Here is a 16314-nt window from a genome sequence, read left to right as displayed (position 1 = left end):
TATCTTCTCTGCACCCTTTGTCAAAATCATATATATTTCTGATCAAAAAGCATAACTCTTAATAAAAGCCCTCATTGATAGCTGCTAAAATTTAAAACATGTATACTCTTTGATTCAGCCATATCAACTGTGGCAGTTCAGCCTAAAGAAATACAGGCACCAGTATGTCAGGACATACACAAAAAATTATAGCAGTATTAATTACAAGGAAAAAAAAACAGAACATTAATGCAATCCAAATACTCCCTCATGGGGAAATGGGAGAATGAGTAAATAAATTGCAATCCAGCAAACTCGACACAGGTACTAAAAGGAAGGAGTTGCAGCTACCTGCATTGACCAGAAAAGATACCCATGAAACATTGTAAAGTAGAAAAATAACCACTAGATACATAATATGTGTTTCCTTCATGGGTAGAATTGGGAATGGGGAAAGGCACAAGATTACTAACTTCTTTCCATACTAAACTGACTGATGTGTTACCCTAAGCAGATATTATTTTGTAATTTTTAACAATCAAGAAAGTAGTAGACAGGACATGAAGCAGAAGCAGAGTAAATTCTGATTGCCATTTATTTATTTATTTATTTATTTATTTATTTATTTATTTATTTTGGTGGCTGGTCAAGTAGGGATAAATATCCTGGTGTGTGATAGATACCCAAAAGAAAATTCTACACTCTTATAGATTAAACTGTATCCCCTCACAATGTACATGTTGAAATTCTAACCTGTAGTACCTCAGAATGTGACTTTATTTAGAAATAGGGTCATTGTACATGTAATTCGTTAAGATGAGGTCAGTAAGGAGGGCTGGGCCACGAACCCAGTATGACTGGTTTCCTTATAAAGAGGGGAAATTTGGACATAAAGACATACATGCAGGGAGAACACCACATGAATACTGGAGTGATGCTGCCACAAACCAAGGAATGCCGGCGGTTGCCAGGAAAGCACCAGCACCGAGGAGAAAGTCAGGAGCTATGTCTCCTTCACAGCACCATGGACAAATTAACCCTGCCAGAATCTTGATTTCAGACTGTCAGCCTCCAGCATGGTGGGACAATCCACAGTACCAGTACCACCCAGTTTGTGATACTTTGCTGCTGTAGCTCTAGGAACAGATACATTAAGCTACCAAGAATTTATGTCCAAAAGCAAAATGGCTACCACCAGGACAAGGCCCTATTCAGCTCCCAGGAAACAACCTCAGAAAACTTAGAAACAGCAGTTGCCACTGCCCACATGATAGGTGGCTGGTACAGCGGGACTTCACTCTCACCTGAGAAAAAGTAGGCCCATTCCTGATGCCAAAGCATCAAAGCATGCAGTGGGTGAATCTGTGAGTTTATCCTCAGACTCACAATTATAAGGCAGCTCTGAGGAAAGGTTTGTCATGAAAGGATTGAGACGGATCTAACAATTAGGCAGCCCCTTTCCCCTGGTAACTCTCCATTCCCCTCCTGCTCCCATGCACACAGGGGATATTCCTTCCGAAAAAGAGAACGAAAAGCAAAATAGCATTTTAAGACCAGAATGACTCTTCATTCTAAGAAAGAGACACTGGCAGAGCAGTTCCGCACTCGGACAGATTCCCTGCCTTTGTCTTAGAAGGACTGGAAACATTTGCACCTTCCTGGCTGTACCAAAGAACACAAGCTTGCCCAAGAAAACAAGCATTATGACATGGATGACTTTTTTTTTTTTTTTTGTCTTCAAAGTGAGTTCAAGAATAAGAATAGGTTCTTCACTAAAATAATTGACACAATTTTCAAGCAAAAAAGCAAAACAAAACACCAAAACCAGGTACAAATTAATCAACCTGACATACCATGAGCCTGACCTGGGGGTCAATTTGAAAGACATTCCTTCACCAGCCTACAGGTTTTCCCACTCAGGAAGAGGCAGATCACAGAAGCTGCTACCCAGAGATCTACTGGGACTCTGACAACCTGGTTTGTTTTGAGAATAAAATCCAAAATACTAGTCTAGTCTTCCTTTGCTCTCAGCCTGTCTGGAAAAGTTTCACTGAGGTCCACCTCAAAGTGTGTGTTTCACATTCTAGCCCATAAGTTTCATCACCAAAGCGAACTATCTTCAGGCCAGAAGCTCATGTACCATATTTTCCAGAGGACCTTCCCTGAGCAACACAGCACATGTTCCACTCAGGGTTTGCTGCCTTTTCGTAGGATGTTGTCGACCAGAAGGAGATAATGGAGAAAGAAGCGATAGCTTAGCTGTTTGCTGTTTTCCTTTTTTTCCAATCCACGGCAGATGAACTCACACTCAGTACTAAAAAAATCATTCCATATAGACAAATGTATTTTGTCCCAGTACATGAAAGTTGGGGATACCTACAGCACAGAAGTAGAGTGACCAAACACAGGCAAGAGGTTACATGGTTTCATTGATGTATTAGCTACCTAGGGCTTGTGGTAACAAATAACAACAGACTGCATACCTGAAAACAACAGAAATTGATTCCCTCACCATTTGGCAGGCCAGAAGTCCAAAATCAAGATGTTGGCAGAGCCAAAGGCTCTAGGGAAGAACACGTCCTCGATTCTTCTAACATCGGGTGGTTGCCAGCAATCCATGGCGTTCCCTGACTGACGGTGCCTAACTCCATTTTCTGTCTTGATCTTCACAATAGCCTTCTCTGTCCCTCCTCTGTGTCTTCAAATCTCTCCTTATGAGGACACTAGTCACAGGCTCTAGGGTTCGTCCTAATTCAGTATCCCTCATCCTAACTTGCTTACATCTGCACAAACCTTATTTCCAACTAAAGCTACATTCACAGGTACCAAGGGTTAAGACTTCAATGCATCTTTTGGGGGAACACAATTCAACCTTCAACAGTGAGTCACATCTGGAGGCTTAGGTTTGAATGTGAATTTTGGTCCCTTAGTAACTGTGTGAGTTAGGAATGTCAAAGATACAAGTAACCAAAGTCCCAGTTCACATGTGGGCATAAATAAGTAAAAGGGGGTCACATTTTTCTCATATAACTTTTGGTTAGGAGGTAGGCTGAGGTGTAACTCCATGATCCCAGTCCTTCCATCTTATCATGCAGCCTTCTTAGCAGACTGATTTTAAGGCTTATCATTTATTGCTGCAGAATCACGACATGGCTGCTGCAATGCTACACATCACATCTATGCTCAGGACAGCAAGAAGACAGAAAAGGGGGAAAGGCTATTTCCCCAAGAAGCTTCATTTGTTATTCATGAAGATAAAGCATCCTGAGCAGACATCCTCTCATATCCCAGTGGTTAAAAACTGGTCTCTGATAATCCTTGGACCAGTATGGGATTATTAACCTGGCTGGGCTAGAACACCCACCCTCAGGCCAAGGCATGACTATCTGCTGCCTGATCAAGCTGGGGCTTCATCAGCAGAGAAGAAGGTGAGAGAGAAGATGTGTAGTTAATGAACTCAAGCAATAGCTATCTGTAGTCTCCGGACGACTGTAATGTCACCTGAAAAATGAGACAACAAAATCTCTGCCCCTTAGAATTTTCTCAAGGATTAAATATGCTTTCCATATGAAACAAAAAGTGTGCTCCACGATACAAGAGGCGCAGTGCTTAGGAGTGCATACCCCATAACCAGTCTGCTGGCTGTGACCTCCAGCTCTACTGCCAAAGGCTATTGGGAGGACAGGTAAGTGCTGGGAATACAGTACATGCTAAGAAAAAGTTGGCTTCTGTTGTTATTATTACTGATACTACTACTGGAAAGCCTGCAATGAATGTCTGCTAGCATTTGTTGATTTTCTCCAAAGTTGGAAAGGAGCATTCTGGAAAAGCAAAAATCACCAATAAAACCCCTGATTAAATGAGAGTCCAGTAGCAGCAGTGCTAGAGTGGAAGGAAATGTTGCTCTGGGACCCTGACCACAGCAGCCCTTCTCCACGCCCTGTTTGAGAATACTTGCCACACTACCTAACCTTCCAGCTGTGGACAGTTGGGAGCAAACATGCATTTGATGGCTTTTAGGATGACTTCACTTATCTAAAATTCCTTTTGGAGCAGTGGACTCTAACTCAATAGCATACAAAAGATTTCCTAACAGGCAACCTCAGCATGAGTTCCCTTACTATATTTACAACATAAAAATGTAAATGTTACAACCTAACACTGCATCCTGACCTGGAGACTACTGCCTTGCAGAAACTAAAGGAGCTATAAGAGGTATGTCAACTCAGACCGTTTTTAGGATCGTCACACCCAGGTCCCTCTAAAACAGGGACCCAAGTGATCAACCTTGTGGCCCCACACTCCAGCCCAGCCCACCCATACTGGAACACCCACTATCATACGTGAACCTCCATCATCTTCCCCCACAACTGTAAAGGCAATTGCATTTCATGGATCACACTTTCCTATACATCAAGAATAAAAGGAGCTTCTCCAAGTGAGGAGACAGAGACAAGTGGACAGTGAGCAGGCCATTAACATTCTGGTTCTGGCTTATAAAGCCAAGTTAGGCAGGGATCTTCTTCATATGAACAGGAACTCTGAAAGTTACAGTCATACTAGGAAATATATATTAAGCCCAACTTTGAACAATAAGAGATAGGACTCTGAGTCTTCTAAGTTTACAACTATGTCCTTCTTCTTACCCTCACCCACACCCAGCATTGTATTTGGGACCTAGTAGATGCACAAGAAAGGTGGACAGAAGAGAAGACAGAAGCTCAGATCTAAACTTAAAATTTGTTCCTACATTCACCAACCCTAACAGCATTAAGACATGGTAGTGTTTATTGAGCAACTACTAAACACTATATACCAAAATCCCTGCAAAGCACATCTCTCTATTTTACAGATAGGGAAAGTAAAGCTCAGAGAAGTTACAAAACTAAACTGAAACATTGCTAGTAAGCAATCAAGTCAAAATTACTTATAAAGAGACAGATAGGCTTTTGTTTTGTTTTGTCTTGTTTTGTTTTGTTTTTGCCCAAACGTTTTCTGATTCAGGAAACACCCTAGCTGATAAGGCTATTACTGGAGCCTCCCTTATCACAGTAAGAACTCAGTTTAAGCAGAAGAGGGAATCCTGGGCTATCAGGCATGGGAAAGAAGAACTCGGCAAGATGATAGATCCATGTGGCACCAGCATTAAGTGGAAGAGCACGTCAAGATGCCAGAAGCCTTGAAATAAGCCCAATTCACAAAACACGTCTGTGTCTTTTCTCTGACGCCTCCCTTTTGCAATCCCTGGCCTCAAAGTTTGGACCTGGTGAAGACGCTAATGCTTTATCACTGATTAGCAGCTAAACTGGGATCACAACTTTTTTTTAAGTAAACACAAAAATGATAGTAGACCAATTCCACCAGACTTTAAGGAGGTCTTTGGACAAACATCTTAACTATTTCTTCTTGCTCTACTTACATAAAGCCTCTGTTTAAATCTGTGTCCATGGAGCTGAAAGAAGCCACTGCAGTCACTGAGTGTTTCTGGACTAGTTTTATTTGCTGACCACTAACAAGTCCCTGAACTGCTGCTATTCACCAAATGAAATACTTTGTGGAAGGTAGCCTGATATCTAGTACCCTTGAAATATAAGGCTGATTCTCCCAGAGTCTCCTCCAGGGCTAATTTTCATGGTTCAATGGGGTCAGTGCGAGGGGTATGGGAGGGACCTAACCTGGAACATCAAACAAAATGCAAAAGTTGCCTAACACTCCAAGATAACTCAGTACCGTCAACATCAACAGCCATGAGGCCACGGTTAACCAAGGGGCACAGGTGTTTTTTTTTTTTTTTTTTTTTTTTTCCCAGGCTAGGATTTGGCAAATCAGTTGGTAGAGATTTGCTGACAAACTTGGAGAAAGACTCAATGATGTAAGATAGCATTTTACTTCTGAGGGAGACTAAGCCCTCAGATTAACGATGACTCCAAGTTTTCCTGATGAACAATAAGGCCTAATGTTTTGTGCTTACTCGACTACAATTGAGGAAAAGAACAAGAAGATCTAGAATGGATTTAGTGAGAAGCCTGTGCCTCTGTAATAAAAGCTATTGCTTTTTTCTAAGCAACTGCTCTGAAAATCTCCAACCTCCTCCTTCCTTCTCCCCAATTTTTTTTTTTTTTTTTGTCTAAACTCAGAATGAATGTGTACGTGATCCAACCTAATCACCAGCTTTCAAGGTCTCTAGTTTGGATAAATGCCACGTGCTTCTGTTAAAAAGCTCTTCGGTGGCCCTTGTGAGTTTTAACTTCAATATGAAACAGCAGCTTATGTGCCACCAAAGATTTGCGCTACCAAAAACAGGGTAGCCCTTGGTCAACACACTGCTTCAACAAGAAATAGGACAGCAGCCTCTCTGAGCCCACAAGACAGTCACTGTTCTAACTGTATTTATTAATAACAATAGCACCCACATGTATATAGCACTGTGCCTGTCTTAACCTTCTGCACTATGGTGAGGTGCTTGAGAAGTCAGGATTGGAGCCAAACTGTCTGGTTCAAATTCCAGCTCAGTTCATTTCTAGCTGCTCAGTCCTGGCCAAATCACTTCAACTCTCTGGCCTTCAGTTTCTCTCTAAAATGGAGATTAAAAAGTGGGTACAGGATGTAAATGAGCCAGGTGATTAAAATAAAGCTCCTCAGCACAGTGCCACACACAGTGCCTGCACCACCAAAACAGGTTACTGGTATCTTCCCATTGCTGTCCCTTGTTCCTTCTGTCAATTTGGTCAGCCTGGAACAGTGTCAGATTTGCCAGTTTTCACCCTGCCTGATGGGCGAGGCCTAATGGTCTCCAGTTGACGTTCTAGAGGGTTCTCCAGTCTCATTTCTCAGGGGAAAGGGGAAAGTGGCAACATCATAGAGAAAAAAAATCTAGAAAAATCCACACTCCAAGTCAAGACAAGATCTGCCAGATAGAACAAGGTAGAGTGAGGGTGAGATCATCCTCAGGAAAGACTTTGCCTCCTAAAATCCCTGAATAGTATTGAGCTAAAAACTTCAGCACCTTTATCAGCCAAAAGTTTCAGGAAACACCAAAAGAAAGTTTCTTTAGGATCTGGGGTCCTCTCTACTCTTCACTGCGTTTCTCCCTCTGTGGAAGTGCCAGTGCACAGACATTGGCCACAGTGAGGGTGAAAAGGAAGTCAAGGGACAGAAAAAATCGCCCGGGCTGCAAATCCCAAATCCAGCCATATGAACAAAAAGCTCCGTATTTTCTGGATCGGCCATGGATAAATAGAAATCTCAGTGAAGACAGGCAGAGGATTATACTGGACCTTGATAGAATGCCTCATGAGAAGATGATTACATGTACACTTTACAATTAGAATCTGCTAGAACTTGTTTCCTGTACATGCCTGTCATATTCCACTCTATCCTAGTGATAACTACACCAGACACCCTTTTTGTTCTTTCTTCAGACAGAGGCTCACTCTGTTGCCAGGCTGGAGTGCAGTGGCGCGATCTCGGCTCATTGCAACCTCTGCCTCCCAGGTTCAAGCAATTCTCTTGCCTCAACCTTCCGAGTAGCCGGGACTACAGGCATGCGCCACCACGCCCAACTAATTTTTGTATTTTTAGTAGAGATGGGGTTTCACCATGTTGGCCAGGATGATCTCGATCTCTTGACCTTGTGATCTAACTGCCTCGGCCTCCCAAAGTGCTAGGATTACAGGCGTGAGAAACTGTACCCGGCCCACCAGAGACCTTTAAGAATGTGTTGACCTCCTTTGCTTCTAACTTCAGTCTTGATTCATCTTTCTCCTCCTATCCAGGCCTCCAGAAAATGCATCTGGTAGTTCATTGAAGATATCTGCTCTGAGAAAATACTTGTTCCTATGAATGGGACACACTCTTTCATAGATGGGTTTGTTACTTCTAAGGGATCCACCCAGCACAGTAATTAAGGCAATCTAGAAACCCATACAAATTTTAAAACTTCAAGGCCAGAAGTAATCTCATCTCTATTTAAAAAAATAAAACAATAGTTAGGTTTATGGTTTTGAAAAGTCTCCTTTACTTTTCTGAAAGGAGTCTGTTTCAAGTCCGCCTCTTTAAAAATTTATAACTCTCATCAGCCTCTCCAAGGGGAAAAAAAAAAAAAGTCTGCTATGCAGACAGGAAGGAAAAAAGAGAAGAATTCATATTTATTCACTGTAAAAAGTTAGGGTGGTAAATTAAATCTTCACATCCCTTTTGATTCTATTATATTTTTAATAGCAGAAGCTTCCAGTGAGGGCTCAAGTGGGATGCAACAGTTTTAACATTCAAGGGAGCAGATGAACTTGCCTCGGTTTGTGAGACTGAATGAGAAATTACCCAGCACAGCTCTGCTCGGGGCAATAGGTCCCTTTGCCTGTGCTGGATTTGGGTCAAATAGCTAAACCTCAAATCAGAAAATATCTGCATCATTTTGGGGGAACACAGAAGTAGGTAATGATAATGATAATCAAACCTGATCGAAGATGCCATCTCTTGAGCAGTGGAGACAGCTGCTACTCTCAAAGGTCCACTATTTAGAGTGCAACTGATCTAAGCAAAGTTCTACCACACTCCCCTGGGACACAGAGCTCTCAAACCAGCCTCATCGAATACGAACTGTATCAGCATGAAAGAATCCCCTCTTTTGATTCTAGGTATTGATACAGTAAATTGACTCCTTAGTCCTATTAGGAAGTTCGGGGAATGTTCCCTTGAAGAATTTTCCTCACTCTGGCTCATCTAAATTAGATGTTTGTATTAAAGATGAATGAGAAAAAATTAATGAGGTTGAATGAGAAGGTTTAAAAAGATTTGTGAAAGGCACACAGGGCTCAGACATCATTAAAGAACAGGGCTCATTCACTAGTTGCCTATCCAGCACGATATCCGCTGCTATCTCTGTGGCCACAGAGCCTGGAAGTGGCAAATTGGCCTCTCACTGAGGAATCGGACAGGCATGTTTCTATATCATGGTGAAAGAAAAAGAGAAAAAAAAACAAAACCCCAACGGCAAACAGAGATTGTTACAAAGATAAGCACAAGGAATGTAAATAAAATATTATAAGCAGCTCACTCACCACCTCACCCTCAACAGCTCTCTCAGAAGCAAAAGTAAAAACATACAAATTATGTGTTTTCAAAAAGAGTCAAGCAAAAACTTTTTGGGAAGAAGCCATGAATATAAAAAAAGAAAAATTCCGCATTTGTCTCACTTCTCTAATCCCTGGGCTTGAGATGTATGTAGTTTCTAAAGAGACTCATTGAAATTTGGGAGCATGTGCTTGAGCCCCCTGTTGGTAAGTACCTTCCAACAGTGACTCAGTCTTATCAGTGATAAGCTCTGTTTATCTGAGCTTTCAAAAGCCTAAAACCAGGTTCTTTCAACATGATACCTTGAAATCAAAAAAAAAAAAAAAAAAAAAAAAAAAAAAAAAAAAAAAAAAAAAAACGCATTGCAAATACAAACTGGAATAAACCAGACTCATGCCAAAATGCACATGTGCACATTTCACAAAAGAACGAGGAGACATTTCTAGCAAGGAACAATCCCTATGGGAAGGCAAGCCAGAGCGCTCGCCTGCCAAGGGTCACATGCTCCAAAGTGCACAGGATTCCCTAAGTGAATCAGGCCAGTAAGAACTTAAATAGTCAGAAATCTACAAACTCTTCTGAGGCACAGATCATCAAGCCATAAAAGCCACCTCAAGGAACGTTGATCCCATCTCTCTAAGGACTTCCAAAAGCTGCACTTGAATGGGAAACCTGCCAGCTCTCCTCAATTATTCTGCTCCTTTGGAATAGAAGTTATGCCTTGAACCGAAGGAGAACTTCAAATGTGCCACTGGTACCTGGTGCCACTACCAATACATATACATGCTCCCCTTCTGCCAGTCATTCAGAGCCCAGTGTTGATATTCTCTTAATAAGACCAGGAGGGGATTAGGAGGTTGGTCATCCACCTCCTCATCTGCAAGGCTAAATGCAGGTTTCTTATTTATTCTATTTGAGACCTGGGGAGCTGGTCTGATGTCTCAGGCTCTGATAAAGTGAACACACTGCCCACAAATCATGGCCCAGGGAGATTTGGAAAGGAGGTGTGGGGCATCCGTTTCTGCTAAATGCAATGCCCTCTGCAGGTTATTCCTCTGTATGAGGACTCCTAGGCAAAGGTTAGCCTCTCCCTGCATCTAAGAAACTGTGCTTGGGGCTTTGAATGTTCATTGAGAAACCTTCAAGCCAGCCAAGGCCTGGTCTCACTGTTCTAAGCCTTCAGAGGCACTCAGCGTCCAACGGTGCTGTATTTTATCACTTAAACGCTTCTTCAAAGTTTACTACGAAACAATGTGGCTCCACGCCTGCCAAAAGTTTAACTGCAGGATTCAGGGGATTTTATCTGGCAGAGTAGCCGCCGTGGCTCTTGAGAATATGTGCCAGCAAAAGGCAATCCTCAACCCTTGCAACCAGGGCAATCCCAAGACCCAACGTGTCACTGAAAGAATTCTTCTGGGAAACTGTCCCTCTTTCTCTTCAATCGCCTCCCGCAAATCCCCAGCTTCCAGAATCCAATTCAAGGCAGTCTGGCATTTCAGGAGACAGCAGTAAAAACTTTTGATGGGATGACCCAGGACGTTAAATATTCCTGGCTGAACTTACTTTTAATCCTTAAATATCTGAAGGAGCTTGGCTTTAAGGGAGATAAAGGGAGCGAACCAATGAAAAGGGAAAAATAAAATAAGTAGCATACCATGACCAAGCCAAACCAAGCTTGATATTTCCAAATTACATTGGCAAATGGACGCTTTCACATATCATTTGTTCTGTCTTTCCTGGAGACCAAAAAATAAATAAATAAATCTGGATTCCAAAATCCTAACCCCAGACCAATACATTGTGTCAGTGGAATGCAATCTAAATTGCCGGTCAGAAAGTCCAACCTTATATATGTACCAACCAACCCACACACAAGCACCTCCAAGCCAAAAGTTGTAACGCCTGAATACAAGCGTTTGTCAATTTCATCATCCCCATGGCCCCACTGGGTTCCCGGCGTTGGGTTAAACCGACAGCATCATGTTGCCATCGATGCGTCTTACAGGATGGTTTTGGGCAAATCCCTTCAAGTAGGCAGAAGCAAAACCTAGACTCCTCTGCCTGGGCACCTCCTCCTCCAGGCTGGCCCCCGGCTTCCCGGGTGCCCCTTACCTGCAGGCGCTCCGTGGCCGGCTGCCACATCTTCCAGCCCCGGGGTTTGGCAGAGGAGACGCTGGCGAGACTGTCGATCGCGCCGGGGGGCGAGGGGCCGCGGTCCCGCTTTACATCTGGGGTCGGTGTCCGCGGGATGTGCGTCCTGGCGCTGGCCACAGCCGCCGGGTGGGCGCAGGGGGCTGCGAGCGGGAGGAGGAGGCGCGGCGCTCCGCTGCCGGCAACTTGTGGGCACTGCCGCGCGCCGGCTGTCCTGGCGCAGCTGCGAGAGGACTGCGCAGCTCCGCCCGGGCCCGGCGAGCGCGCGCGGCGGCGGCGGCGGCCGCTCCCTCCTCCCCCGCCGCCACCTCCCGGCCCTGCGCGCTCTGAGCATGCCCGGGGCGGGCGCCCGGGGGCCGCGGCGGGTCGGGGTGCAGCGCGGCAGCCCTTAAATCCTCGTGAGGGGTGAGTGGGGAGGCCGGAACAGCCGGCCCTGCCCTGCAGGAAGCCCCCATTGGGTTGGGGTCTGGGAAAGGGGACAGACTGCCTGAGAAGAGAAGTGCCTGGAGGCGGGAGTGCTGGGGTGGCTGGGGTGGCTGGGGTGGGGGGAAATTCCTTAAAAAGAGGAACCTAGCCCCAGGGGTCCCAGGTTTCCATATAACAGGGATCCCTGAAGTGCTTGTGCAGTACCTAGCACTGTGTTAGGGAGACACTTCCATTCATTCTTCCCACTCCAGTTAACTGAGCATCTATTATGCTCCAGCTCCTATGCTGGGTTCTGAGAATGCAGCAACGCGGAATAGAAGACAAAATCATGTTTCTTCTCTCTGGAGCTTACCTTCTGCTTTGGAGAGAGAGTCGTGACTGACCAAACACATCAGCAAGCCGGTGCTATATCGGGTGATGATAAAACAGGGCAAATGTGGGAAGAACGGGAGAGGAGAGCTTCTTAGACAAGGGCCCTGGGGAATATCTGGAGTAAGACCTGAGAGATGAGGGATTGGCCATGAGGAGTGACATGCTGGACGGAGGACTCGACTCCTAACTTATACAGGGATGAGGAGGGCCATGCAGCCTCCTACATCACTAACTCACCCTGAGATCTGCCAGGTGCAGCCTGGGGCTCTGAGAACCCAAGAGAAAGCCACTTTGGGCTCACAGGCCTGGCGACTCCCCGGCTGGTGCTGGCCACCGTGAGGTGACTTCCTTTGCTAAACAGGCCAGCCCTTCCCATTCTCTTGACAACTCCGCAAAATAGCTATTAATATTTTCACCGTGTGGATCAAACAAATGAGGCTTATAAGGTTTAGGTCACTTGTCCAGGTCACACAGTCAGTGAGTGGCTTAGAGAGTGCACAGTCAGATGACTTCAGGGCAGGAGATCTGGCCCTGCGCCTCTCACTGACCATGGAGATGCTGTGGCAAGAGCATCCGTCTGGGGCTGAGGGTTAAAGGCACTTGGCAAGTGGGGGAGATAGTAAGCTGAGTCTGAAGCTGATGAGGAGTGGGAGAGGAGAACATGGTGGGAAGAACTCACCAGACAGAATGACTAAAGAGAGCAGCAGAGAGAACATGGTGTTTGTGGGGAGCCTTGGGCTCCTAAAAGGCAGAGTCCCAAGAGCAGAGGGGTGTGAAAAAGAGGCATTTCATACTGAGACAGCTGCACAGCTTGGGCCCTGAGCTACCCATGCAATGTCAAAAATCCACACTCCATATCTGGAAGGAGGATCTGTCCATTTTCCTTATTCTGCATAGGCACAGTGATTTCCAGATACAGAAGCACTCCAGAATCTAACTCTCAGCTCATCAGACCCTCCCAGCAACTCTCCGTGGGACAGAAGCCCCTATCTCCCACGGCTTGGGGAGCACAGGGTTCACAGAGTCACACAGTGGGGAGTCACAATGGCAATTCAGATCCAGGATTCCAGGCAGCTCCTTCTGGATCCCGCGGTTGCTATGTTGGTGCCACCAGCCTTGGCAAGCCCAGGACCCTCAGTGCCTCTAGGAGCCTCTGGCAAAGCCACAGAGCTGTCTCTGAAGAGCTGGTCTCTGTCTACCTGGATATCCCCAGGACCCTCCCACTCCTGCCTGATAACCACCTGAACCTTCTCAGCTCCTTCTCCAGTTCCTGCTACTTGCTCTGAACTTCTTAATAAATCCCTTTTCATGAGGTGTTTGCATGTCAGCCCTACGTGGACATGCGCCTCACATGCTTGGTGATATGGTCTCTGTTTGCTTTTCCAGTAACTCTTCCTGCACACCTCCACACCTATAAAATTCCTGATGACCTTCCCAGCTCCTAGTTTCCTTTTATGAAATCGCAAAGTAGAAAGAGATGCCCTTCATTACAAAAATCTAGAAAATCCAGACTTGCATGCAAACCCCGCCCCCCCCACCCCCACCCCAAGCTAAAACAGGAATATTCAGTTGCCAGGGATGTCTTCAGACTTCAGCTCTGAAACCATCCTTAGTTGCAGATGCTTCCGTGGAAAAGTGATTTTGTTTTAAATAGCAGTGGGATGAGATAACGGCCTAAATTCAAATCGCATTAGAGCGTTAAATCCTGTCTTCTCACCTCTGAACGTAATTAATTGTTATGACTCAGTAATACAGCTTTTAGTTCGGAGTATGGTGCTATTTAAAGAGAAAAAAGCTTTGGCTCTGTAAAGATCGCTTTCAGTTAACCGTTCCCACTTTGCAAACAGATTAGGTAAAGAATGTGTTTAAACTCAAATGGCACTCCTGTTTCAATTACCTGTGTGCCACGAATGAGGAAGTCAAGGGAGGGGTGGAGGAGGGGCAATTGCAGGCTGGTGGGTGGTGACAAAAGATGGGACAACCTCCCACTCATAGATTTTGCTCCCAAATCTTCCCATTCAGGAGGAGCCTGCAATGAAGGGTGAATGAAATAGAGACATCTACTGGCTAGAGACGAGACCTGCATTCCAATCTCTCCCGGCTCTGTTCTGTGACATTGGAACCTCACCCTTTCTGGTGAATCAGAAAATGCTGCCTTACAATGTAAACAGGTTTGTTCTGAGCAAGAAACCACCCTTAAAATAAGCAGAAGGTGTTTTGGTGCAATGGGTAGAAATACTAGGCATGTAAATATGTGCCTAATTTCACATACTTAGTCTCTTGAAATTATGGAAACAGGTCTAATCTTGTTAATAAATACCATTTCAAGGAAAATGACAGAAATCAAAAAAGCTTGACGAGGCACAGATGAGTTATTAACACATTTGGTTCATAAAAGGAATTACAGCATCCCTAGAAATTGTATTAAACCAGGTTTAATCTATTTCACGGTTCTGAGCCCTACCATAAGCAACCTGAATGTCCAACTCAGAGTAATGGTGAATGAAAGTATGGTCCATCATATCGAAGAAACATTAAAATAATATGCACCATTTAAAAAGATAATTATGAAGTTGTGTTGCAGCTGAAAATGATATAATTATGGTTTTTAAAGTAGGCTAAATGTGTATAACTTGAATATGTGTATAAAATATGTATCAATAGCAATAAATATTGAAAAGGAGCTGGGACAAGCAGAAGACTCAGGTTGAATCTGGGCCTTCACACTGTCTACCTAGGTATCGGCTTTTCAAGAATCATTTGCCTTGCCAAACCTCAGAGTTTTTATTTGTAAAATGGGTGATAGTATTACTTAATACTTAGGATTATTGGGAGCAGCGAATTAATTAGTATGTGCAGCATCCCTGGCACATGGTAGGTGTGAGGGAAGCATTTATCTTCCTCCCCATTATGTTTCTTTCTCTTTTTATTATTGGAATGATCAAATTCTCACCAAGTGGCCCATGCTTCATGTGGTTACGCTATTTCCATTTGGCATATTTGTGAGTTTCAATTATTTTGTTTAGATTCTGAAATAAAAATGACAAGGTCATTTATGATTCGTTTTTCTTTTGTAAGACAGGTTTCGCTATATTGCCCAGGCTGGAGAGCAGTCTCGGCTCACAGCAACTTCGACCTCCCAGACTCAAACAATCCTTCCACCTCAGTCTCCTGAGTAGCTGGGACTACAGGTTTGTGCCATCACACCCAGCTAATTGTTTTAAAATTTTTATGGAGATAGAGTATCACTGTATTTCCCAGGCTGGTCTCAAACTCCTGGGCTAAAGTGATCCACTTGCCTGGGCCTCCCAAAATTCTAGGATTACAGGCATGAGCCACCATACCCAGCCCACTTACAATTCTAACTGAACCAGATGACGACAAAATTTATTATGGTTGTGGATTTAGCAGGATGATCATTAAAAGTCCCTTGTTATGGCATCACTAACCTTATTTCAAAATCACCAAAACAGCTGTATATAGATGAGCAATATAGACAGGTCTGAAATTCATTCAACTATTTAAACCTCCCAGTAGTGATGGAGCTACTGGCTTTTGTCCCTACAGAGTGATAGGAGTTTTGGGGGATGTTCAGATGAACCTTCAGCAGGGTAGGATTGGCTCATCTGTGTGTTATGACTCTCCTACTCTTGACTCCTTATATCCTCACGAACCTTAGATGTGTGATAGATTATTTTCAAACATGGCCACAAAAATCTCTCCTCCCCTAGGAAATCAGGCTCATTTGCATTGTAATCTGCCTGTTTCTCCCATCATGAGATGCAGTCTGTCCACATGCCTTGAATCGGTGCTGGACTTGTGGCATACTTGACCAGTGAAATGCAGCAGAAGTGACGCTGTGGAACTTCCGAGCGTGGGCCACAAAACACCTTGCATCTTCTGCACTCACTCTTTTGGAACTAAGTCATGCTATGAAGGAGCCTGGACTAGATGCCTTAAGATGAGAACCACATAGAGGGAAGTCAGGCCACGAGTTAGCACCCACAGCCAGACACGTGAGTAAGCTCATCTCAGAACAGCCTGCTCAAGCCACTACAGGACAGTAGTCACATGGATGATCCCATGTGGGTTCCACCAGCAGAAGAACCACCCAGCTGAGACCCGCCAAACTGCTGACCCACAGAATCATGAGTACATAACAGGGTTTGGTTTTATCCCTTCAGTTTTGGGTGGTTTGTTAAGTAATAATAGAAAACTGATAGAGAAAAAAAACCTCACTAATTAGTGTCAGTCTTTCCCGATAAACACATCCTTCTCAACATTTCCTGACAAACAATTTATCAGGGCTGGCAC

The 16314-nt window shown here is 44.3% G+C and overlaps 1 protein-coding gene and 1 long non-coding RNA gene across 3 annotated transcripts in view; one reads left to right on the top strand and one right to left on the bottom strand.

Annotated features, from left to right (window-relative positions):
• The window catches only part of PID1 (phosphotyrosine interaction domain containing 1), a 243177-nt gene extending 231705 nt beyond the window's left edge, over positions 1–11472 (bottom strand). The window contains exon 1 of one of the 2 annotated variants that reach the window (XM_003925451.4): positions 11164–11472. In XM_003925451.4, coding sequence (XP_003925500.1) covers positions 11164–11193 — 30 coding nt within the window. In that variant the 5' untranslated portion in view covers positions 11194–11472. The other variant, XM_074398922.1, reaches the window with a different exon arrangement.
• Positions 11473–11542: 70 nt separating this feature from the next.
• Positions 11543–15185, top strand: LOC141584439 (uncharacterized). The gene is made up of 3 exons (XR_012517496.1): positions 11543–11607; positions 14023–14171; positions 15083–15185. It is a non-coding gene; the product is annotated as an uncharacterized LOC141584439 (long non-coding RNA).
• Positions 15186–16314: the final 1129 nt, after the last annotated feature.

This window comes from Saimiri boliviensis, chromosome 5, assembly GCF_048565385.1.
Source record: "Saimiri boliviensis isolate mSaiBol1 chromosome 5, mSaiBol1.pri, whole genome shotgun sequence".
In the NCBI taxonomy this organism is placed as follows: domain Eukaryota; kingdom Metazoa; phylum Chordata; class Mammalia; order Primates; family Cebidae; genus Saimiri; species Saimiri boliviensis.
Note: the sequence above shows the minus strand (reverse complement) of the source record. Positions and strands in the feature narration are given on the sequence as shown.